Source organism: Theropithecus gelada, chromosome 3 (genome assembly GCF_003255815.1).
Source record: "Theropithecus gelada isolate Dixy chromosome 3, Tgel_1.0, whole genome shotgun sequence".
NCBI classification, from domain to species: domain Eukaryota; kingdom Metazoa; phylum Chordata; class Mammalia; order Primates; family Cercopithecidae; genus Theropithecus; species Theropithecus gelada.
Genome location: NC_037670.1, coordinates 77,229,152 through 77,256,158, shown reverse-complemented (window position 1 = coordinate 77,256,158; position 27,007 = coordinate 77,229,152). Strand labels below are relative to the sequence as shown.

General features: G+C 37.0%; 1 protein-coding gene across 2 annotated transcripts in view; it reads right to left on the bottom strand.

The window, feature by feature from the left end:
- The window catches only part of HERPUD2 (HERPUD family member 2), a 57,003-nt gene that overhangs the window by 9,938 nt on the left and 20,058 nt on the right, over positions 1–27,007 (bottom strand). For both annotated transcript variants that reach the window (XM_025380364.1, XM_025380365.1), the window contains exons 3-5: positions 25,289–25,366; positions 22,454–22,567; positions 19,698–19,852 (exon numbers count right to left, since the gene is read on the bottom strand). In XM_025380364.1, coding sequence (XP_025236149.1) covers positions 19,698–19,852; positions 22,454–22,567; positions 25,289–25,366 — 347 coding nt within the window. The remainder of the gene's footprint in view (positions 1–19,697; positions 19,853–22,453; positions 22,568–25,288; positions 25,367–27,007) is intronic.

The window sequence follows — 27,007 nt, the reverse complement described above, 5'->3', positions numbered from 1 at the left end:
TAAATCATTCTACCATAAAGACATATGCACGTGAATGTTCATGCAGCACGATTCACAATAGCAAAGACATAGAATCAACCTAAATGCTCATCAATGACAGACTGGATAAAGAAAAAGTACATATGCACCATGGAACACTACACCGCCATAAAAGAAAATGAGATCATGTCTTCTGCGGGAACATGGTTGGAGCTGGAGGCCATTATCCTCAGGAAACTAACACACGAACAGAAAACCAAATACCGCATGTTCTTACTTATTAGTGGGAGCTAAACGATGAGAACACATGGACACAAAAAGGAGAACAACAGACACTTGGGCCTACTGAGAGTGGCGGGTGGGAAGAGGGAGAGAATCAAAAAAAATTACTGGGTACCAGGCTTAGTACCTGGGTGACAAAATAATCTGTAAAACAAACCTCCATGACACAAGTTTACCTATGTAACAAACCTGAACATGTACCCATGAACCTAAAAGTTTTTTAAAAAGCTTTGCTCTTATGCCCAACTGCCCAAATAATTCTGCTTTTGAAAATTAGCTTATAGAACTATGAAATAAGGAAAAAAACTTCACATCTCTGCCCTTTAATAAAACCTTTATACATACTCCCACTTCCAGCCCGCTGTCCTCTAGTAATAGAGAGAAACTGGAGACAGGGACAATCGTTCATTAATTTTTTTAAAAATAGAGAATGTTACAGCACTTACCACCACATTGAAATTGCCTTTTTAACTGCACACCTATGTAGGCATTTACTCTCTGACCTATCCACTTTGGCCCATTCCTACTTTAAGACAGAAATCTACCCTAAATACAGCAAGGCCAAAACATAACAAACACATGAAGGGATGTTTCCACAAAACTATTCATCACAACACTATTTATAACAGCAAAGATTGTAAATAACTCAAATATTTGCCAATATGAGGTTGGATGTCACAGTTTACGCACTGAATGAATTAGTATGCAGCTATAAAAAGGAATGAAGATCTCTCTCTACTATGGAGTGACTTCTTAGACATTTACATGAAATTTTGTTGAAAAACAATGTTAAGAAGAATATGTATAATATTTGTATAAGAATGAGGATATATTTTTATGTGTGTGTATATATACATGTGTGTGTACACACACAAACACACACACACATTTTCATGAATTTTCCACAAAGAAACCAATGGAAAAAATATATATAATAAAAATAAAATAATAAATTATTATGGAAAGGAAGAGAAAAAGAGGAGTGAAGAAAATGAAAATAAGTCTCTCTGAATGTATCTTGTTTTGACACTGGAACATTAATAATGTTTTATGTAATTAAAAAAAAACAAAACTAAAAAGAAAAAAATAGAAAGCTGGAAAAAAAAAACTAAAGAAGTTTCAAGTTTAATAGTACAACCATACAGATAATTATTCTACTGACTTCAAAATAATATTTTAACTATCCCTAGTAGGGTAAATACTAAATACAAAAAGAACAATAAAAGTTTTAAATCACACTCAGTGATCTTACAAAAGTGGAAATAGTATTGCTATTTTAAAACTATTTGAAAAACATACGCATATATACATACAGATAAAGCAAATAAGTAATTATGCTAATTCATTAGGGACTAGGATGTTTTAGCATAGAAGATATATAAATACACATACCCAAGATGATTTGTGAAAACTCTTTAACTTTTGGCCGGGGGCAATGGCTCAAGCCTGTAATCCCAGCACTTTGGGAGGCCGAGATGGGCGGATCACGAGGTCAGGAGATCCAGACCATCCTGGCTAACACAGTGAAACCCCGTCTCTACTAAAAAATACAAAAAACTAGCCAGGCGAGGTGGCGGGCGCCTGTAGTCCCAGCTACTCGGGAGGCTGAGGCAGGAGAATGGCGTAAACCCGGGAGGCGGAGCTTGCAGTGAGCCGAGATCAGGCCACTGCACTCCAGCCTGGGCGACAGAGCGAGACTCCGTCTCCAAAAAAGAAAAAAGAAAAAAACTCTTTAACTTTTAACCTAAATTTGAAATATCGGTATGAACTCAAGATTTTTTTTTTCCTTTTTTCTAAAACATACATAGCACCACCCACCCATGGGAGAATTTCTTTTTAAAAAAAAAGAACAAAAAAGATGAACCTTAATTGAATTTAATCAGGCCCTAGATCTAACTACCAGTTTACAGGCAATATAGGATAAAGAAAAATGCTAAATGACACCATGAGAACTTAGTCAGCTATATTTAGACCACTGTGGAAAATAACACAGAACTATAGAAAGAGTATGAAGTAAGAAAAGAAAGGAAGGGGAATTAGATTAGAAAAGCTTTAAGAAACATCAACCTGCCAGGCGCAGTGGCTCATGCCTGTAATCCCAGAACTTTGGGAGCCTGAGGCAGGTGGATCGCTTGAGGTCAGGAGTTTGAGACCAGCCTGGCCAACATGGTGAAATCCCATCTCTACTAAAAATACAAAAATTAGCCAGCGTGGAGATGTGTGCCTGTAGTCCCAGCTACTCAGGAGGCTGAGATAGGAGAATAACTTGAACCCAGGAGGCAGAGGTTCCAGTGAGCCAAGATCGCACGCCTGCACTCTAACCTGGGGGACACAGCGAGGCTCTGTCTCAACAACAACAACAAAAAAGAAACATCAACCAAATACACCATGCCACTCTCTTCAAATACTGATTCAATCTGAACACAAACTGAATACTAGATGATATTGAAGATTTTTTAATTTTGTTGAGTTTTCTAATGGTATTGTGATTAAGATTTTTTTAAAGCCCATATCTGTTACAAATACACACTGTTTAAAGATATAATTATAAGGTCTAGGTTTTGTTTTAAACTCCAGCCCAAGGATAAAAAAGGAAACAGAAGAGGAATTAGATGAACAATGGTAGTTTGTTGATTGTTGAAGTTAGGTATTAGGTACACTGGGGTTCATTACAGTATCTTCTGTACTTTGTGAATGTTTAAAAAGTATAATAAAGTCTTTAAAAATAAAAAAGCAGTATATAAAAATACTGACTGTTTAACTTAAATATCCATCAGCAAGGACTGGTTCATTAAAGTATAGTAATCTGTATAATAGAATGCTGTGCAATTAATAAGGAATGAGACAGCTGGGCTACCCTGTGGTCACAGCTACTCAGGAGGCTGAGACAGGAGGACTGCTTGAGCCTGGGAGTTCATGGAAGTCTGGGCAACACAGTGAGACCCCATCTCTAACAAAATTAAAATAAAAACTAAAAAATATATATTACATAAACAAAGAATGGTACAGCTCTTGTGTATTAATGTGGTGCAGTTGTTAATATACTTAGTGAAAAAACAAGATATTGGCTAGTGTGTACAGTAAGTCCTCACTTTCATTGTCAGTAGGTTCTTAGAAACTGTGACTTTAAACAAAACGATGTATAACAGGTCCTTGAATAATGTCATTTTGTTATAACATTAATGAAAAAAAAGTTGGTTTTGCTAATATTGTTTCACTTAAAGTTGCAGTTTCCAAGACCCTATCATGATGTTAAGTGAGGACTTCTTATATAGAAAGTATGCTATTATGTGTTAAAATAAACACACGTACACATGCACACACACACACATATACTTGTGTAAGCACATTTTATCTCTAGAATAATACAGGGGAAACAGCTAATAATGGTTGCCTCTAAGGAGGGCAAGTGGTATAAGACATAGAAATGAAACTCTTACATACTTTTGTTTCGTTTTGTTTTGAAGATGGTACTACTCATCACATATATTACCTCTTAGAAAATAATTTTAAAAATAAATTACCTATTTAAAAAATAATCTACTGTCTCTCTGACCAGTCTCTGTGTTCCTAAGAACAGGGAATGGGCTTTATACATTATTACTATATCTCTAGCATCTACCACAATAAATATGTATTGAACAACTTCATATGAGCATTACGAAAATAGTGAAAATAAAATACTGATTATAAGCAACTATTTAATCTAGTAATTTGTAAATTCAACTTAATTATTCAACATTAAATGAAAACATGTAAGGTTACCAACACAGTAAAAATTTCAACTATATTAAATAAAAACATTTACAAAGTAAAGGATACTGAGCTGGGCATAGTGGTTCAAGCCTATAATCCTAGCTACTTGGGAGGCTGAGATGGGAGGACTGCTTGAAGCCAGAAGTTTGAGACCAGCCTAAGCAACATAACAAGACCCTATCTCTAAAAAAAAAAATTTCAATTAGCTGGGCATGGTGGCACATGTCTGTAGTCCCAGCTACTCAGGAAGCTGAGGCGGGAGGATCACTTGAGCCCAGAAGCTCAAGACTGCAGTGAGCTATGATGGCACCACCACACTCCAGCCTAGGCGACAGAGCGAGACCCCATCTATTTAAGAAAAGAAAAAGAAAGAAACAAGGAAAGGATACTGGAAGAAAACACAAAATGTTAAATTAATTGTCTTCTTTTTTGGCAAAAAGCAAAATAAAATAGCAGAAACATGGGGAAAATAACTATTTGGAATGTGTAATATGCCTGTCCCCATAGAAAATGTCATATTCTTTATGCAAGGAAAAGTAAGATGATAACCTGGTTTCTCCCTCTGCCCCTAGGAAAGTCACAGTGAGGAAATAGCTGAAATAAACAAGCTGGAGGAAATCACAGCTGGTGGCAGAAGTTCTGACAGCTTTTTTTTTTTCTTTTCAGATAGGCTATACTAGTTAGCACTGTAGGATAATAACTAAACACAAAAAAAGGAGCAAGGCAAATTCACTGAAACCCATAAAACTGGTGGAGTACTATAGAAATTATAAAGAATAAACAAGAAGTAGAAAGACTGTTATTCGCAATTATATACTTGAAAGCTATACCAAAAGACACTCTTTGTAGGTTTTAAAAAGTTAAAATTACAGAGGAGAGGAGATTAAAGGAACTGGAAACTTCAGGAACAAACTTTCTTTTTTTTTTTTTTTTTTTTTTTTTTGAGACGGAGTCTCGCTCTGTAGCCCAGGCTGGAGTGCAGTGGCCGGATCTCAGCTCACTGCAAGCTCCGCCTCCTGGGTTTACGCCATTCTCCTGCCTCAGCCTCCCGAGTAGCTGGGACTACAGGCGCCCACCACCTCACCCGGCTAGTTTTTTGTATTTTTTAGTAGAGACGGGGTTTCACCGTGTTAGCCAGGATGGTCTCGATCTCCTGACCTCGTGATCCGCCCGTCTCGGCCTCCCAAAGTGCTGGGATTACAGGCTTGAGCCACCGCGCCCGGCAGGAACAAACTTTCATAGGAAACTCGTCAAATTATCCTTGCTTCCCCCACCACTCCATACAAGCGATCAAGCAGCAACCTCATGGAATCCCACTGTGTTCCCAGAAGCCTCCTTTTCAAGACTCTGCACTTGCTTTGTTCTCCCTATTAACACCCTTAAAGACAGCTCAAACGTTATCACCTCTGAAGCCCTTTCAACTCCTCTAAGCAGAGATAGTCCCTCCCTCCTCCAGGCTCCCCCAGCATTTTTTTCAAGACCATGACAGCCCATCAGCAGATGGTAATTCATTTGCCTATCTGACCTACTTCCAGTGAGAAAGTACAGAATTCATTTTCCTCTCCTGAGTGCCTAGCACAAAGCAGATTCTAAAGTAAATATTTACTGAATGAAGTCACAGGGTCTTCATGCAAATAGATTTGCTCACACAGTCACTAATACTTAAAATCCGACTGGTAGATCTGACAAGAAAAAAGTTTTGAATTGTGGTTGGAGGTGGGACACCACCATTACGAATAAAGTTAAAATACAAATGATAACCTAGGAAAAAATAGTGAAACAAATGATAGACAAAATAGTCACTTCGGCAATGCTGTTAAGAATATAGGCCTCCAGGCCGGGCGCGGTGGCTCAAGCCTGTAATCCCAGCACTTTGGGAGGCCGAGACGGGTGGATCACGAGGTCAGGAGATCGAGACCATCCTGGCTAACCCGGTGAAACCCCGTCTCTACTAAAAAATACAAAAAACTAGCCGGGCGAGGTGGTGGGCGCCTGTAGTCCCAGCTACTCGGGAGGCTGAGGCAGGAGAATGGCGTAAACCCGGGAGGCGGAGCTTGCAGTGAGCTGAGATCCGGTCACTGCACTCCAGCCTGGGCGACAGAGTGAGACTCCGTCTCAAAAAAAAAAAAAAAGAATATAGGCCTCCAAGTTAAAAATGGATTTGAATTCTAGTTCTGCTACTGTGAACTTAGGCAAGCTGCATAACCTTTAAGTCTCATTCTCCTCATCCATAAGCAGCAGATAACAGTGCTGAGACCAGAGTTTGTATAAAATATGGTGAAGGCAGGCACATATAGGTGCTTAATACAATGCCTAACTTCTACTAATGCTAAGTATTAGTTATTAATATCCTTTTGGATAAAGTGTGGTAAATGAATTTTTAAAGATACCACCACACCAACAAATAAGAAACTCACAAATAAAACATAAAGAATGCCTCTTTATCATGTCTCAAATTAAAACATGGACATTCCAACTTATCACTTTAGCAAGTACATATCTGTACAAGTAAAGATACTCAGGATCTTTAACATTACTGAGAAAGTAAACTAGTACAACTTTACTGCAATTTTGCAAAAGTCTTTAAGGGCCTCAAAAAGTCTTAAGAACACTTTGAACACTTAAGAAGACTTAAAGGTTATGCAGCTTGCCTAAGTTCACAGTAGCAGAACACTCAGGAATTCCCCTTCTCACAATTTATCCTAAAATAATAACTGCTAATATGTAAGCACACATATTTAAGAATGCTGATTATGGTAATATTTCGTGGGAAAAAAGACTGACCCAAATGTTTATGGTAAAAGATTGCCCCAATTCTTCAGTCTTCTATAACAGGATTATACATGCATACTATCTGCCACACAGTGGCAAAACTGGTTTACGCTGGCTCATCTAGCTCATAACAGCACACTGCTGAGCCATGATGGGAGTATTTACACCATAGAAATCAGCAAATGCTACAAATCTAGTGCTTTATTTCCCTCACCCCCCAAAGCCAGCTGGTAAGCATTTACCAGCACAGCACCGGATGTAATTTTGCAATACTTCCCCCTCTAAACGCAGCTGAGCTATTGAGAGTGGTCACGTGATTGCTTTGGCCAATGTAGTATTAGTAAATGTGACAGGCAGAAGACTTCAAATGTGCTCAGACATTAGCTTGCCCTCTTGTTTTCCTGTCATTTGCCATAAGAAGAATGTGTGCTAGGAAATGACTGATCTACAGAGAATGAGAAACTTGAAACAGATCTGAACTCAATCTACAACCCAAGGAAGAGCTGTACCAATGACTAAAAGATCTGTGAGCAAGAAAAATAAAATGTATTGTAAGCCACTGAGATTCTGAGGTTATCATGCAGCAAAACTAATACATTCTCCATCAATATATGTGTGAACAAATTAGTAAATCTACATAAAGAAAAATCATACAGACTTTAAATGTTGTAGATTTACGGCCAGGTGCAGTGGCTCATGCCTGTAATCCCAGCACTTTGGGAGGCCGAGATGGGCGGATCACGAGGTCAGGAGATCAAGACCATCCTGGCTAACACGGTGAAACCCCATCTCTACTAAAAACACAAAAAATTAATCGGGCGTGGTGGCGGGTGCCAGTAGTCCCAGCTACTCAGGAGGCTGAGGCAGGAGAATGGCATGAACCCGGGAGGCGGAGCTTGCAGTGAGCTGAGATCTTGTCACTGCACTCCAGCCTGGGTGACAGAGCGAGACTCCATCCCAGAAAAAAAAAAAAAAAAAAAAAAGTTGTGGATTTATATTTGACCTGGAAATATGTCCAAGCTATATTACTTTTTTTTTAAGTTTACAAAACAAAATAAACAGTATGATGTTTCTATTTTAAAAGTATACGTAGAAAAGCATTTAGAAGGATAGTTACTAAAATGTTAGTAATGGTTGTCAACAAAAAGTGTCAAATGTTGTGAAATATTTGAAGAGATTTATTCTGAGCCAAATAGGAGTGACTGATGGTCTATGACATAGCCCTCAGGAGATCCTGAGAACACGTGCCCAAGGTGTTCAGGGGATACCCTAGTTTTATACATTTTAGGGTGACATGACACATCAAATACATGTGAAATATACATTGGTTCGGTCCAGAAAGGCAGGATAACTCAAAGCAGGGGCTTCTAGGTTATAGGTAGATTTTTAAAAAGTATTATTGGCAATTGGGTGAAAGAATTATTATCAATAGAAAGGAATGTCTGAGTTATGATGGGTTGTAGAGACCAAAGTTTTATCATATAGATGAAGCTCCAGGTAGCAGTCTTCAGAGAGAATAGATTGTAAATGTTTCTTATTAGACTTAAGGTCTGTGTTGATGTTAAATGTTGGTCAGCTTTTCCTGAATTCCAAAAGGGAAGAGGGTATAATGAGGGATGTCCAACCCTCCCTTCCCATCATGGCCTGAACCAGTTTTTCAGGTTCACTCTGGAGTGCCTGGGCTAAGAGGAGAGATCCACTCAGATGGCTAGGGGACTTGAGAATTTTATTTTGGGTCTATACGGTTATTTCTGAGTGTTAGGCTATAAGAAATTTTTACTTTTAAAAATTCAGACAATAGGGATTCTAAGAGGGGCTTCAAGATGGCTAACTAGAGGCATCTGATACTCACTTCCTCCACAAAAAAGAACAAAAATACTGAGTAGATAATTACACTTCCAGTAGATCACCAGAAAGCTGGAATTCAATAGAGAAGTGACAGGAAACACCTAAGGCAAGGAAGGAGAGAGAAGCAAGGCAGCCTGCTGCACTGGATGGGCTGGGAGGCTGGAAAGGCTCCCCAGGGCAGGGAAAGGTTAAGTGGGGACCCCCAGCAGTCTACATTCCCACTGCAGACTCCTGTAATCCTAGCCACAAGAGAGACCCTTAACACACACGGCCCCAAGACTAACAGGAGACCACGCGAAGGCGCTGCTCAAGAGGAGTTCACAATGGGTCCCACACACCTCCTAAGTCCTAAATAGCTACAGCAAGGTATCATTTTCAGAGTCCAACCCCCATCGGGCTGCATCCTGCCCTGGGGCCCAAGAACCCCTGAATCTCACATCCCTGGAGCCTCACTGAGATCCCCTGTGCACTCCCAGGTGGTGCTGCTAACTGATGTATCTTGGGCCAAAGTGCAAGACATTGTCAGCAACCCCATACCCGTGAATGGTGCTACTGAGCATTTACACGTACCCTGAGGACAGGCTACAAACTTGCAGCTGCCATCTGAGACCAAAGTGTACCCCCCACCAATTTATGACTGTTGTCACTGAAAGCAAGCCAGCCCTCCCAGTAACAGGCTACAGTACATCTCCCGAGCACTGTGCTGGAAGTCTGGGGATCATGCCATCCTCGCCTACCAGAACCAGCAGCTGCACAAACCAACAGGGGGCCTGAAGTCAAGCCAGCTTGGCCCAGTTCCACCCACCTCCAGTGGCTAAGCGTGCCATCCAGGGGCCTGTGGATTACCCCATCCGCAACTGTTGGCACCTGAGTACTCCTCCCAGAGGCCTGAGGACCCAACCTGCCACTATTACCACAGCAGACACCCATGTGCATGCACTATCTGTGGGCTTGGGAACTGGCCCATCCAACCCATTGCAATCATCACCAACACCACTATAGACCGCTTGGGAGCCAGAGGTTTGTCCCACCTTCTACTGCCATAATCCATGGCATATCCACTGCCTAGGGGCCTGACGACATGCCAAACTGCCCAGCTCACCACTGTCACTGATGGCATCCAAACAAACTGGCTGGAGGCCCCCCAAGAATTGGCCCACCTGGACCATCTCACACTGGTGTCAGCGTATGCCACACTGGGGCCTAAGGACAGGCATACTCAGCCTACCACTGCCATCGCTAGGACCTAAAGATTGGCCCACCTGACACCCCTGTCCCCAGCAAAACTTCACCACAGCCTCCACTAAAAACTGCACCCTGAGACACTGAGGAAATCAGACACCACTGACACTGTTCCTGACAAAATTCATACAGAGACTATACTATGGTATATATACAGAATCAAAGCCAAAGTGGCCTACCAAACAACAGCATAGACACATCTTTAGGAAAATGTGCCCCCCCTACAAAAGCAAATTCAAAAAACTGAAGAAGGGACTGTTATACCACATGCACAAATATCAACATAAGGATAGAAGAAACATGAAAAAGCAAGGAGATATGACACTTCCAAAAGAACGTAATTCTCCAGCAATTGATTCCAGTGAAAATAAAATTGTGAAATCCAGAAAATGAATTCAGAATAATGATATTAAAGAAGCACAATACAAGAGAATTCAGATAAACAATATTTAAAAATCTGAAAAACAATTCAGGATATAAATGAGAAATTTACCAAAGACACTGATATCATTAAAAAGTACCTGAGGAGTGAAAATCACCTGGTGACCACTGAACAGGCCTGGAGATAAAAACTTCTTATCTGAGCAATTTAGAAGGGAGCAAAGACTACCTGGTGACCATCAAACAGGCCATCCAGAAGCAAGACTCCTTATCTGGGGAATTTAGAGGTAATCAAACCTCCCTAGTATCTAAAGTCAGCATCTGATTCCAGGCTTCTTTCAATTTTTATAAGTAACTAAAATTTCTATACATCTCTGGAATGTCATGCTGAAACTAATTTTACAACCCTAAGCTACTGTCTTAAAGTCTATAAATGCTCCTAAAGAAAATCCACCACGGTGCGCTCAGTCCTCTCACTGAGGCACCCCGCTGCACCATTTTGCAGCATCCTTCCTTTCTAATAAAGTTTCCTTTTTCAAACCTGTACTGTTGTCAGTAAATTCTTTTAACCAACCTGTGAGTTGACCACTTCCTGGTGCCAGGGCTCTGACACCTCACCCAACAATCCTCAAATAGATACAATTCAAAAAGGTCTTCTCCACAGCACATTATAGTAAAACTGTCAAAGTCAAAGAGAGAATTCTAAAAGTAGCAAGAGAAAAGCATCCAGTCACTTAATGCTTAGAACCCCCAGCAGACTACCAGCAGATTTCTCAGCAGTAACCTTACAGGCCAGGAGAGAATAAGCAGATATATTTGAAGTGAAGAAAGAAAGAAAGAAAAAGAAAGGAAAAAAGGAAAGAAAGGCAGGAAGGAAAGAAAGGAAGGAAAGAAAGAAAAGGAAGGAGAGGGAGGGAGGAAGAGAGGGAAGAGAAGGAGGGAGGGGAAGGGAAAGCAGAGAAGGGAGAAAAGGAAGGAAAAGAAGGAAACTCTCTGCCAAGGATACTATTCCCAGCAAAGTTATCATTCATAAATGAAGGAGAAATAAAGTCTTTCCCAGACAAGTAAAAGCTGAAGGAACCCATCACCACTAGGCCGGCCCTCCAAGAAATAATCAAGGGAGCCCTATACCTGGAAGGAAATACATCAAAATATAAAACCCACTGGTAGAGCAAATACACAAATAAAAAAGAGAAATAATTTAAATGTCATCACTACAGAAAACCACCAACTACAATGAAAAACAATATTAGAGAAAGAAAGGAATAAATGCTACACAAAAACCAGAAATCAATTACTAAAATGACAGGAATAAGCCCTGTCATATCAATAATAATTCTGAATATAAATGAATTAAACTTTCCACTTAAAAGATACAGAGGGGCTGAAGAATTTTTTAAAATGATCCAACCATATGCTGCCTACAAGAAATTCATCTCATCTGTAAAGACACAGACTGAAAGTAAGGGATGCAAAAAGATATTCTAAGTGAACAAAAATCAAAAGCAAACAAGAACATCTATCTTTATAACAGATAAAACAGACTTTAATTTAAAAACAGTAACAACAAAGAAGGTCATTATATAATGATAAAGGGATCAATTCAACAAAAAGATGTAACAATTCTAAACATATATGAACCCAACAACAGAGCACTCAGCTCTATCAAGAAAACATGATCAGACCTAAAGGGAGGGACAGAATCCAATACAATAAGTGCTAAGGACATCAATACCTGACTCTCAGCATTACACAGATCATTTAGACAAAAAATTAACAAAGAAACACTGGATTCAAACTGCACTTTAGACCAAATGGGTATAACAGACATTTACAGAACATTTCATCCAACAGCCACAGAATACACTCTTCTCATCAGCCCATGGACCATTCTCCAGAACAGACCGTATGTTAGGCCACAAAACAAGTCTCAACAAATTTTTAAAAATCAAAATCATATCAAGTATCTTTTATGACCACAATGGAATAACACTAGAAATCAGTAACAAGAGAAACTTTGGAAACTGTACAAAATACATTAAAATTAAACAATATGCTCCTAAATGACCATTGGGCCAAGGAAGAAATTAAGGAGGAGATAAAAAATGTTTGTGGTGTGTAGTGGCATGTGCCTGTAATCCCAGCTACTCAGGAAGCTAAGGCGGAAGGATTGTTTCAGCCCAGGAGTTCTGCAGTGAGCTAGGATCACACCACCACACTCCAGCCTGGTCAACAAAGTGAGACCCTCTCTAAAACAACAAAAAGTTCTTGAAACAAATGAAAGTCAAAAAACAATATACCAAAACCTATGGAATACGACAAAGAGAGATGTTTATAGTAATAAATGCTCACACCAAAAAAGTAGAAAGATTTCAAATAAACAATCCAACAATACACCTCAAAGAACTAGAAAAGCAAGAACAACCTAACCCAAAATTAGTAGAGGGAAAGAAATAATAAAAATCAGGATAGACTGAAAAAAAATACAAAAGATCAACAAAATAAAAACTTGGTTTTTTTAAAAGATAAAATCAATAAACCACTATCTAGGTAACCAAGAAAACAAAAAGACCCATATAAATAAAGTCAGATACGAAAAATGAAACATTACAATTGATACCACAGAAATACAAAAGAGAAATAATCAAGCTATTATGTACAACTGCACACTAATACACTAGAAAATCTAGAGAAAATGGATAAATTCTTAGACACACACAGCCTGCCAAGATTGAATCAGGAAGAAACAGAAAAACCTGAACAGACCAATAATGAGTAATGAGATTGAATCAGTAATAATAAAAAGAAAATCTCCCAACAAAGAAAAGCCCAGGATTGGATGGCTTCACTGCCAAATTTGAGCAAAACTGTTTTTTTGTGTGTTTGTTTTTTGTTTTAAGACAGAGTCATGCTCTGTTGCCCAAGCTGGAGTGCAGTGGCGCAATCTTGGCTGACTGCAACCTCCACCTCCTGGGTCCAAGTGATTCTCATGCTTCAGCTACCTGAACAGCTGGGATTACAGGCATACACCACCATGCCCAGCTAATTTTTGTGGTTATTATGTATTTATTTATTTATTTATTTATTTATTTATTTGAGACAGAGTCTCATTCTGTTGCCCAGGCTGAAGTGCAGTGACACAATCTCAGCTCACTGCAATCTCCACCTCCTGGGTTCAAGCGATTCTCCTGCCTCAGCCTCCCGAGTAGCTGGGATTATAGGCATGCACCATGACGCCCAGCTAATTTTTGCATTAGTAGAGACAGGGTTTCACAATGTTGGCAAGGCTGGTCTCAAAACTTCTGGCCTCAAGCGATCCACCCACCTCAGCCTCCCAATGTGCTGAGATTACAGGCATAAGCCACTGTGCCCAGCCTTGACCAATCTTATAAAGAAGAACTAACACCAATTCTCCTCAAACCATTCCAAAACACTGAAGAGGAGGGAATTCTACAAGGCATTACCCTGATACCAAAACCAGAGAAGGACACAACAAAAACAACAAAAAACTACAGGTCAGCCATGAACACAGACACAAAAATTCTCAACAAAATACAGCAAACCAAATCCAACAGCACATCAAAAAGGGAATACATCATAATCAAATGGGATTTACCCCAGGGATGCAAGAATGATTCAATATATGCAAATCAATAAACATGATACATCACATTAACAGAATGAAGGACTAAAACCATATGATCATCTCAACATCCCTTCATAATAAAAGCTCTCAACAAACCTAGGCATAGACAGAACATCTCAACATAAAAAAGACCATATATAACAAACCCACAGCTAACATCATACTGAATAAATAAATCTGAAAGCCTTTTCTCTAAGAGCTGGAAAAAGACAAAGATCCCCACTTTCACCAGTCTTTTTCAACACAGTACTGGGAGTCCTAGCCAGAGCCATCAGGCCAGAGAAAGTAAGAAAACGCAGCCCAATTGGAAAAGAGGAAGTCAAACCATCCCTCTTTGTAGATAAAGACTCCACCAATAAACTCTTAGATTTGGAAAGTTACAGGACACAAAATCAAAATACAAAAATCAGTAACATTTCTACACACCAAAAACAAACTAGTTAAGAAAGAAATCGAGCCGGGTGTGGTGGTTCACGCCTGTAAATCCTGGCACTTTGGGAGGCCAAGGCAGGCAGATCACCTGAAGTCAGGAGATCGAGACCAGCCTGGTCATAATGGTGAAACTCCATCTCTACTAAAAATACAAAAAATTAGCCCAGCACGATGGCAGACACCTGTAATCCCACTTACTTGGGAGGCTGAGGCAGGAGAATTGCTTGAACCAGAGAGAGAGAGGTTGCAGTGAGCTGAGATTGTGCCACTGCACTCCAGACTCGGCAACAAGAGCAAAACTTCATCTCGAAAAAATAAAAATAAAAAAAGAAAGAAAGAAAAAAAATCGAGAAGACAATCCCACTTACAATAGCTACAAAAAAAAAAAAATACAATAAAATACTTAGGAATAAATTTAACCAAGTAGGTTAAAGACATCTATAAGGAAAACTATAAAACACTAATGAAAGAAATTGAAGAGGATATAAGCAAATGGAAAGACACCCTATGCTCATGAATCAGAAGAGCTCCTATCACTAAAATTACCATATTGCTCAAAGCAATCTATAAATTCAATGAAAATACCAATGTCATTTTTCACAGAATTAGAAAAAAAATCCTAAAATTCATAAAGAACAAAAAAGGAGCCTGAACAGTGAAAGTAATCCTAAACAAAAGAACAAAGCTGGAAGCACCACACTATTCGGCTTGAAAATATATTACAAGGCTATAGTAACCAAAATAGCATGGTATTGGTATAAAAATAGACACAGAAGACCAAAGGAACATAACAGAGAAGCCAGAAATAAATCCATGTAGTTCCTTTTTTCTTTTTTCTAAATGTTTCTCAAAAAGCCAACCGATTTTCAACAAAGGTGTCAAGAACATACAGTGGGGAAAGAACACCCTCCCTTTGATAAATGGTGCTGGAAAAATTGGCTAGCCATATGCAAAAGAATAAAACTGAACTCCTTTCTCTCACCATATAAAAAATTCAACTCAAGACAGATTAAAGACTTAAACTTAAGACCTGAAATATGAAACTACTGAAAGAAAACAGGGGAAACACTTCAGGATATAGGTCTCATCAAAGATTTTATGGCTAAGACATCTAGAACACAGATGACAGAAACAAAACTAGACAAATGAAACTATATTAAACTAAAAAGCATAAAAGCATAGCAAAGGAAGCAATCAACAGAGTGAAGAGGCAACTGCTGAATGGGTGAAAATACCTGCAAACTATTCAGCTGACAAGGAACTAATATGTAGAATATATAAAGAACTCATACAACTTTTCTTACAGTTAATAAAACAAATAATCCCATTAAAAAGTAGGCAAAGGACATGAATAGCTATTTCTCAAGGAAGACATACAATGGCCAACAGGTATCTGAAAAAAAATGCTCAACATGACTCAGTAGGGAAATGCAAATCAAAACCACAATGAAATTTAATTTTACCCCTGTTAGAATGGCTATTATTAAAAAGACAAAAAACAATAGATGCTGGCTAGGATGGGGAGAAAAAGGACCTCATACACTGTTGGTGGGAATGTAAATTAGTACAGCCACTATGGAAAAACAGTATGGAGATTTATCAAAAAACTAAACACAGTTTGGGTGTGGTAGCTCATACCTGTAATTCCAGTACTTTGGGAGGCCGAAGTGGGAGAACTGCTTGAGCCCAGGAGTATGATCATACTGCTGCACTACAGCCTGGGCAACAGAGCAAGGCTTTCTCTCAAAAAAAAAAAAAAAATAACATACTACACATAAAACTGCCATATGATCCAGCAATCCCACTACTGGCTGGCTATTTATCCAAAGGAAAAGTATGTCAAAGATACCTGCACTCCCATGTTTACTACAGCACTGTTTAGAATAGCAAAGATGGAATCAATCTAAGTGCTCATTAATGGGCAAATGGATAAATAAAATGTGCTACATATACACAATAGAATACTATTTCACCATAAAAGAGAATGAAATCCTGTCATTTGCAGCAACACAAATGGCACTGGAGGTCACTATGTTATGTGAAATAACCTAGGCCAGAAAAACAAATATTTCATATTCTCACTCATATATGGAAGCTAAATAAATTCATCTCATGGAGGTAGAGAGTAGACTGATAGACACAAGGGGCTAGGAAGGGTGCTGGGAGTGGTGGGGGTGAGGTGATGAAGGGAAGATGAGAAGTTGGTTAATGGGTATAAATATAGCAGAGTAGGCTGACTACAGTTAGCAACAATGTTGTAAATTTCAAAACAGCTAGAAAGGCAGATTTGAAATGTTACCAACACACAGAAATGATAAATACTCCAGATGATGGATACCATAAATGCCCTTACTTAATCATCATTACACATTCTATGCATGTGTAATGATCATCACATGAACTCCATAAATATGTGCGAATAACAATTTTAAAAATAAATTCTAACAAAACAGACAATATAGATGGGTACAATAAGTAGCTTTTCAGATTTGTTATAAAACAAGGCTGTTAATATTTCAGCAGGAAAAACTGAATGTACAAAACTGGGTGTTTTATAAACCAGCCAGTAATTGTTAGAGTAAATAAACAGCACAACAGACTGAGTCTAAAAACCGTCAAGACTTATAAATGGAACTTTGTAAATGAACAGACAGTGTGGTAGGTGATGTATTGCTTTGTCCTTCTCATGTTTTCTCAAGAGCTAGGTAGGCAAACAATCAACTACATCAGGATTTCCCAAAGTGAGGTTCCCAGGATATTGTTAGATTGGCAGACTTCTGAACGCCATCTCAAAACTAGTGATTCAAAACCTCAGGAAGCAGGGACCAGAAATGAGCAATTTTCAGTTTTAATACACTCACTAAAGATTGAGAATACTAACCTACATGGTGGTAAACAACACATGCAGACTAGCTAAATATAAGCTATACTGAAGTTTGAAAATAAAGAGCAGAGCTTTTTTATTTTGATAGCGAATTCTTCAAGGTCACTCAATTACTGCTCTTGCACATTTTAAGGCTAAGACTATGTTAAATAAAATTTACTTAAAGACAAGTATAAAGTCTTCATTAGTACAAAATGACAACTATGAGAATAAGTTAAATCATGTTCATTGTTGAACTGAATAACCTAATTACTGAACTGTCACATCAATTGCTTCATAAATCACAAAATACTCTCTCCAAATATAAAGCCTTATTTTCTGGCACCTAACACAAGCATTCATTCGACTGTTTTAGTGTACCATACACAGAGATGCTTATAAATTTGTTTGCTGAATGTATAACATTCACTTATGAGGATGAAAGAATTTATAAGTAATTGCTAATACATCACTACGTGCCAGTTACTGTTTTAATCACTTTATATACACTAACTTTTAAACCACATAGAAATCCTGTAAGAGTTCCATTATCCCTCAAATAATGAGAAAACTGAAGCACAGTAGAGAAGAGACTTGCCCAAACTAGTCACTAAATTCAGACCCAGATTCACAAGATTCAAACCCAGACAGGCTGGCTTGAGAATCTGTACAATCATTAGGCGATACTGCCTTCATTATTTAAAATAAAATATTATTCATCTAGTAATAGATTCCCTAAGTGAACCTCAAATATCTTTGTTGTTCAGTACTTCAACATTCACTTTTGGCAAAATAAACACTATTTCAGATTTTTCTAATCTGCTTAATATATTTCGAAGAGCTGAATGCTTTTGTCTTTTATGTTTATTAATTTTCTCAATAGCCTAGTTTAGAGAAATTATTAATCTTTTACCAATGTATCTATGGTCTTATTCTGAAGACCTGTAATCTTATAAGCTTGATTTGTTTATTACAAAATATATTCACTACAAGTATGAGAAAGAGTTAAAAATTTTATTCAGAGATAACCACTATTAACGTGGCACTATATACTCTTCCAGGCTTATTTATAATCCCACCTTCCACCACTACCACCAAATAAAGTAAGTAAAATCACTCTATAAAAACTGAGAGGAACTTACTCTGTAAAAAAGAAAGGAAATGAATTACTGTCATAAGATAGGAAGTATTTTAAGCTACTGTTCCATAATATAAACCCTGAGAACACTGCTTTTTACAAATAAATCTTGGTTTATATTAATAGTAATTACTTTCTGAAAACAAAAATAGTTTCACAGGTACTTTATGAAAGTCTACAACCAGCCTCATCTAAACACTTATTTTGAAAGAAAAGGCTTCACATTCAAGAAATCTTAGACAAATTAGTTCTCTTCTATTTGCTATATATTCAGCTTTGTTTTTCTATATTAATAACTGAATTAAGTTAAAAGTTCTAACTAAAAAGTACCTGAGTGTTTATGCTATCCTGTTTATTAGCACAGCAGTCAATAGCTACTCCTTGGCTACATCACCTACATTACAATTCTGAGGTCCTAGCCATAGTCTCATTTCCTGCTCCATCATCATGGATCCAGACCAGTGACACACACTGCAGCCCCATGGATTGATATGCAACACAGAAATTATCACTACCTGTTACTCAAGCTTCCTTTAGCTCAAAAATGACAAACAATAATACCCCAGTAAAACAGTCTGCTTTCGATACAACCCTGGTCCAAACCATGTTCTCCAAGATCCTACTCTCTGATCTGCTTTACCTGTGGCTGCATTTCCTCTAGAAGTGCCTAACCCAAAGGGCCTGCTGTAATTGCTAAATATAGGGTGACTGTGGCAAGCTTCTTAAGAAAACTGCTTTATAAAACTATCAATACAACAAAGATCCTGGAAAACATGCAGCGGTTAGCATATCTCTGTAATACATCATGGTTTTACTCTAGCACAGCTGTTACCAAGTTGATCAGAAACACTTGTGGAACTTTTAAAAACTTTTAAAAACAGATTGCTGGGATCTGTACTCTTCCAAATATACCTTCACTCAACCACATTCCCCTGAAGACTAAATTGAGTAGATCTATAATGAGACTGAGTAAAAAAAAAAATTAGTTACATAGATCCTTGCTATTCAAAGTGTGGTCTAAACATCAGAAGCATCAGCATCATCTGGGAGCTTGTCAGAAATGCAGATTTTCAGGCCCCATCATACCTATTGAATATAAACCTGAAGCTCAGCAAGGTCTCCCAGTGATTAGGACAAACATTCAAGATTGAAAGCGCTGCCCTACATGATTCTGATGTGCAGTCAGGTTTCAAAAGCAGTGCTCTTCTTAACCCTCTAGTTCTCAAAATATAAAATCAAGTATATGAATAAATTTAAAATGTACTTTAATTGCTGCAAAGAGGCTATGGTAAAAATCAAAAGGAATTCATTTTTAGGGGGCCCCAATCACTTTCCACAGCTACCACAATTTCACTTACCCTTGCATTACATATGGAAACTGGTGACTCTGTGTTTGGTCAGTTTGTGCTTGTGGAAGGGTGCGCTGCCTCAATCCTTCCGAGGAAGAACCCGCAGCTAAAGACAACATTTCTTGACTAGATGATGGAGTTGTTGATCCTGAATGATCTGAACTCTACAAACAAAAATGTGTAATTTTTAAAAGGAGATTTAGTTCTTTACAATCATAAAATTACAGGCACATTACTAAAAATGTATTCATGAAATCCCTCCACAAAACAACTAAATTTCAGAAATTTACTGTTTTAAATCTTGTGTCCAGTATAAGTACTTCAATTTTGATAAGTCAAAACTTATCAAAACTGCTTAATTAAATTAAAATATTCCATTTTTTCAACTAGAAATGGCTGAGGAGCAGAATAATACACAAAATCAGCATATTAAATTCTGAAGATTAAGTTAATGCATAAAAAGCTCTTTTCACATGATTAAATTAATGCAAAGCTCCTTTCATGATGCCTAACACATATAAAGTGTTCAATAAATGGTACTAATTACTGAGTCATTTAAACAGTTACTATGTGCCAAGTACTGTACAACATCCTATTGGTAACACATTGGTTTAAAGTAATGAGAAACAGGCTAGAAATCAAAAGATCTAAAATCTAGTGTTATCTCTGACATTAACAAGAAGTATAACCTTAAAGGTTCACTTAACCTCTCAGAGTCTCCACTTTCCTACAGAAAATGAGATTGGACTAAATTTTCAAGATTCCTTTCAGTTCTGAAATTCTATTAGTTTACAGAAATCACCAACAAATATTACTTTTTTACAAAATGAACTATGAGGATCAAAATGTTAATCGGGATTTTTTTATTCTCATGCTCAAATTTTTTTATTCTCGTGCTCATGGATTCAGTAACCGTAAACAATATAACTCCCTGAAGACCATCCCAATTTGTTTAAAAATAGTTTGTCAAGTGTTTCATGTACATTTAAAACACAATTACATTTTACATAAATTATAGTTCTTCCACTTTAAAAAGCTAGGTACAGTATTACTTTAACATCCTTCCTTTAACAAGTTTATTAAATTGTATTTTACCCGTACTGCCTTCCTATTGACAGGATGTCTTTTTGCATGACTCCCATGCTAAGTCCTGCCATGTGAAAGGTCCAAAGCAGTCTTTTGCAAAACAGCCCACACCAGTCTTTTGCAAGACTAACAAATACTTCAAAATGTTACTTCACACACAATAGATATCAAATATCTTACTAAGGAGTCTGGATTCTTAGGAACATAAACTGGGAAAGGCTGCTTTTTCGGCAAGATTTCTCATTAAATGGGCCATCATAATATGGTGTTCATTAATACAATTATTAGAAGAAAAGCCTAGTCATTTGGCAGCACAACCTAATTTCTCTAGAACTAATGATTTCTGACCTTATTAGGTAATTATTTTATGATTAGATCTTTAAAACATTTTCAACTCCCTTGAAATTTCTGAACCATGAAAAATTAAGGTGAATTCAACTTAACATTCCTTTGATACTTTTCAGGCTTTCATAACACTCTGAAAAAAACAAATATACACACTAAAGATACAAAATCATGGCTGAGCAACCCACTGGACAAGTCAAAGTCAGAGGGTTGTTTCTGAACAAAAATTGGAGCAATGCAACTGCGTCCGACAACTACAAAAAAAAACTCTGTGCCAATGCCAATGTCTGTGCCTTTCCATGCCAAGGCAGGAAACATATAAAGACCCTTGGGTGTTTTGACAAGGCATATTATATTTAGTTTAATGTAAGCTAAATTCCCATGGCTGGTACTAGGAAATACTTACCATTAAGAGAATACTAATTAAATACAGCAACTGGAGAAGCTAGTTTCTTAAAGCAGCAGTTAACTAGCATCTATTGAGAGAGCTTTCAACTAGTTCCCACCCCTGTCATTTGTGCTCTCTTTCGAGCTTTGGCTGGATTCTTGACAAGGAAAGCATACTTAGCAGTATACAAGTTCCCTGCCTGCTCAAGAAGTTGAAAGCAAGCTTCCATTCATCCAGTCCTCTTACCTGCAAAGGTGTCATAGAAAGCCTTTATGGGAAATCAAAAATAACATAAGAGGACTGGGGACAATGTCTTTGAAATTTATAGAAAATGTCTAAATTGAGAAAGTCAACTATTACAAAACATTTCCAAAACAATTTCAGGCAGATGGAAAAATAAGGATGGAGGAATGAATACCCAAGTCTGAAAAAAAATTAGCACATTAAGTATTACCTCCCCAAGCAGGTGGAAGGTACACCCAAATCCAGTCATTTTTAAAAAACAAAATCCTTGACCAAGTCATCTACTTCAAGAAGATTTAGGGTACTTAAATTTTAAACAATTTAATCTACCTTGAATCAAATATACTATTTTAAATACCTGGCATATTCTGAAACATCATTGGCCTAAGAATTTATATTATATAACCATAACATAATTCCGTTTTCTAAGTATTCCAATAATTAAACCTTTGAAGATGAAACCTATTACTGACCTGCCATACAGCAAATTATAACTCATGGTGAATAGACTTCAAGGGATAACACTGCATATTAGACCTTTCAAAATCGTAAACTTTACAAAATGTCTAACTTTAGTTGAAAACGCAATCTCAAAATCCACAAGCTCCAATTGTTGTTTTTCATTTAGTTTTTAGAGGCAAAAAATAAGAAGAAGATGAAGAAGAAGAAAAGTTCAATGTTTACTCCTCCCAAAACAACTCACAGAATTGCTGCTGGATGCCAATGCTTCATGACTTTCTCTATTGGTGCTGGATTTTGGAGAACTGGGAGGAGTCCGAGAAGTACATACTAGATGAACCATATGATACTCATCTTGCTAAAATTAAAGAAGATTACATTTAAAGGGTAGTACTACAAAATGTACAGTTCAAAAAGTCAGTAGCTAAACTGAAATACTTAAAACTTAGATCCCTTTACAGCCTAGCCATTCTATTACTGATAAACTGTTACCATTTGAAGGTAAATCTGTCATTTTATTTGGGATCCTTTTGAATTCAATATCTTCTCCATACTTGGAAAATGATCTAAATACTCTAATTGCTGTATTAAAAAATTATTTTGCATACAAAGCAGTCTTAAAGCAAACAATGTTGTGAAAGTTGTATCAGCACAATCTATCATTTCAGCATGAAAACATCTAGCACCTTAAACTTTTTACAGTTTATATATTTCCATCACTTGAGGCTTAGCAACCATAAAAGAAACTCAAATAACTTCATCATAATCACGTTTGCCTTAATTTTAGCAAGGTGATTTTTTTACTCTTTTTGGAGTCAAAAACTATTTTCATCTATAACACCTATACGCAGATATAAAGCATACATTTAAACTATATTCTGTAAATATCCCATGTTTTTCCATAAACCTACAAATACGACTGAAGAAAAATGTTACAAATAACGATTACGGTTGGCATTTTAGCTTAGTGAGATCATGAGCATATTTATTTATACTTAGACATAAAGCTAGCAAATAAGATGGGGAAAGGAAAGAAGGAATAAAGGAGGACAGAGAACAATGAGGGATGAGTCAGCAAGTTTTTAAAAAAGAAAAGAACAGAATGACAAAGAAAAAGGAGCAGAAAGAAAGATACCCAAATGATGAGAAAGGGAAACAAAGTTACTAGAAACCAAGAATGTATCACTTGCCTACCACGAACCTATAATTGTGCTTAATTTGGAGGCAAATCCAAGAAAGGGTATAACAGGCCCTTCCTTAAAGAGGCTCATGACATTATTAAGAGAGTAGACTTGTGCACTACAGCACAATTACAGAAACAGAGAAGTCTTTTTTGCATGAAACTGAGAAGTCCAACCTTAATTACTTTAGGAGTTTGGAGGAAGAAGTTACTAAGGGTTAGAATGCTAAAGAAAGGCTTCAGAGACAGCACGACAGAAGGTATGCCTGGCAAAGGAGGTTGAAGACACTCCTAATTTTCAATGCCCCCCTTAGCTTCTTAATACAGAATATTAACAAGCATACAAGTATAAGATGTTGATTCTTAGAAACATAGTTCCAAAAGGTCATTATTAATCACAATTAATTCACAGAATTTATTTATCTCGGGAATGTTTCCATAAAACATTTTGTGACTAAATAGGTAAAGCTAATGGCAGCATTTAAACTGAAAAAAGTAAAGGGGTACATTGACTTTAACAAAAACAGTTGAAAGAACTATTTAAAATATAAACATATTACTCAACATGTTTTATATAGCGGCACAAGAGTTCTTTGACTGAAGCAGTTTTTATTTTAAGTTGTCTGGCCTGAAACCATTTCTGGCAGCAAAAATGTTTTAAAAAGTCTTCATGTGCAGATTTAAGCTATCCTTGGGGTAAAATAATTAATATATCTGTATTTCAAAGAGCAGATGGCAGAAAGGACTATATTGAAATATATTTTATTTCTGAGCACCAGCATAAAAACAAGAAAAAAAAAAAAAAAAAAAAAAGGACAGCCAGAACACAGAGGTTTTCAGGGCTATTCTAAATGATACTATACTGGTGGAGACATGTCATTATATATTTGCCAAAACTCATAGAATGTGCAACACAAGAGTGCACCCTAAACATAAACTACAGGCTTTGGGTAATAATGTATGTCTTTAAAAAAAAAAAGAAGAAAGAAAGAAAAAAGACAAAAAACCTGCTGCAAAATCCACTATTTTTGAGGGAGTGGGTATTGCACCATGTTAGCAATCTGAAACTACATAATTCCAATAACAGCAAGAAGTCACACTGGCAAAGCTAAAATGTCAACTGTCTAAGCAGAAGGAATATACTAATTTTTTTTTTAAAGTTTCCCACAGGTGATCATAAACATACAGGAGAAGATACAGATCTTCTAAATTAGATAAGCAATATCTACAACAACAGTTTAAGTCAAAGAGCTAAGGCAAAACATAGAAGAAATTCAATTTTGCTATACTCAACAACAAAAAGCAACATTTCAAATGCTGAAAAGCTCTATAAGTATAAATTCCACAAACGAACATGAGCTAAAAGCTACTACTAAAATAACTAGCCTTCAAGCTGATTTTATTGAAAATATTGAAATATAAAAATGTATTGAAATATATTTTAGCTCTGAGCACCCACAAAGTTTGCTAACTGATGGACCAGTTAATTTCCTCCTGAAATTAAACTCCCAACTCAAGCAATTTGTATAAAAATATCATGCAGCTGGCAAAAAGGAGATTTAGAGGAAAGATTGTTATCAATGAAAATCCGTCACCACTACTGAACATTCTACTTCTGCACTACTGACGTCAATAGCATTTTCTTACAAAAAATGACAAATACCTGAACACAAATACATAATCCTACTTTAGATTTAACTATCAGATGAATATACAGAACCGTTACCTAAACTAGCAAGGAACTATCATGTTACTTTCTAATTTATCTTTACTTGTTATGCTACCCAAAGGGATTGATTTTAAGTATCTAAAAACTGAACTGGTTGAATACAATTTCAGAACATATCTCCTCTCACATTCTGAATGTATCTGGTATCAAATAGTGATAGAAAAGCTTACTTTTCTGAGAATGTCTTTCAGCTGCAGATGATCGGGAAGCAGTCTGCCCGAATACACCAATCTCTGATCCTTCGTCAACTAAGAAATGGGACAAAGAAAAGAATTCAACTTTTCTAATTATGCAAATTGAAGGCTGGGAATAACATGCCTAATTATGGGTAAAATAAAACTCCCTTTAGGCACAAGTAAGCAGAAAACTGACACAATTTAAGAACTTTTGTTTTTCCAAATTCTACTTAAGAAAAAACATTTAAGAGTTCAGCAAATGGTAATTTATCTATTGCAGCTATAATAAAGTACAGATAATTAATACTATCCTGGCGGGGTAGGGGGGTAGGTAAATTGGAAGTCTGTCTTTTCAACTGTAATGCAATGCATATATGACTATCATTAAAAAATCTTCAAGACTATATAAATGAGAAAGGGGTTGGCCTTATATTAATAGTCAACAGTAGGATAAAATTTCGAGGTCACCAGAATCATTTTGCCTTATTTTGTCAATTTTTCATCTAAGATAATATATGACTTATTTTCTTCCTTACTAATATTGTGCAGAACAATTTATTGGTTTTAATTCAAGAGCCATTTAGATTTAGTTATAAATTTACTTACTATTCTAATTATTATTCCTACCACTCTCACAAATACCTTTGTTAAGCTTTTCAAAAACACAAGACTAAAGAAAAATCAACACAAGTGCATGGAGAGTCAGTTGCCATCTCTATATGCAACCAAAATATGAAATTATGTAAAATTAAAGCATCTGTATATACTCCACATAAGGCCTATTTAATAACTGCAAAACAGGTGAATGTTCTTTGCATTTTATCAAAACAAATACTAGCCATATCAGTAATTCTTAAATATGCCAAATCCAAGCCACAACTATAACAATTTTTAAGATTCTGTATTCAACATAGCTACTACAAAAGGGTCTTCTTATATTAAAACTAGCCATAATAGAAATTATCATACTAAGATCTGTGGTTCAGGCATCCTTACACACCAAAGGTATAGCTATCCTTCCAAGATACTTAACCATTACACATATTCCAGTTTCTCCTGGAAGCATTTTGGAGCGTACCATTCCTCAAATGCACATGTACAAACTCCTATATATAAACAATCAAATACAATGCACAGGTTTTAAAATCATAAGTCTTACAACCTTTATATATATATAAAGGTTTATTATTTATATATAAAGGTTTCTGTTTATATAGAGAGAGACAGAGAGAGAGAGAGGAGCACTGTGGTATTGTAAAATATATTTGGTTTTCATGCTGTTTTCTGCCAAATAGCTCCTAAAATCCTTGGAATCTTCAGAAAGATGAGTATCTTTAGTGTGCTAATAAGACAACTGGTGGCTGGGGGACCCTACACTGCCTCAGGGTGGGGGCTGGTTGCCAGGGGAACAACCAAGTGATTAGAAGTTTGCAACTTTCAGTCCCACCCCCACCCCCAACCTCCAGAAAGGGAGAGTGGCTTAAGGTTGAGTTGATAAACCAACGGCCAATGATTTAATCAATCATGCCTACCTAACGAAGCTTCCATAAAAACCGAAAAGGAGAGTTCTGAGAGCTCCAGCATAGGAGAATGAGTCGAAGTTCCTCAAGAGTGGATGGGCCCAGAAAGGGCATGAAAGCTCTGAGCCCTTTCTCCCAGACCTCGTGCTATGCATCTCTCTTCCATTTGTATCCTTTGTAATAATATCCTTTA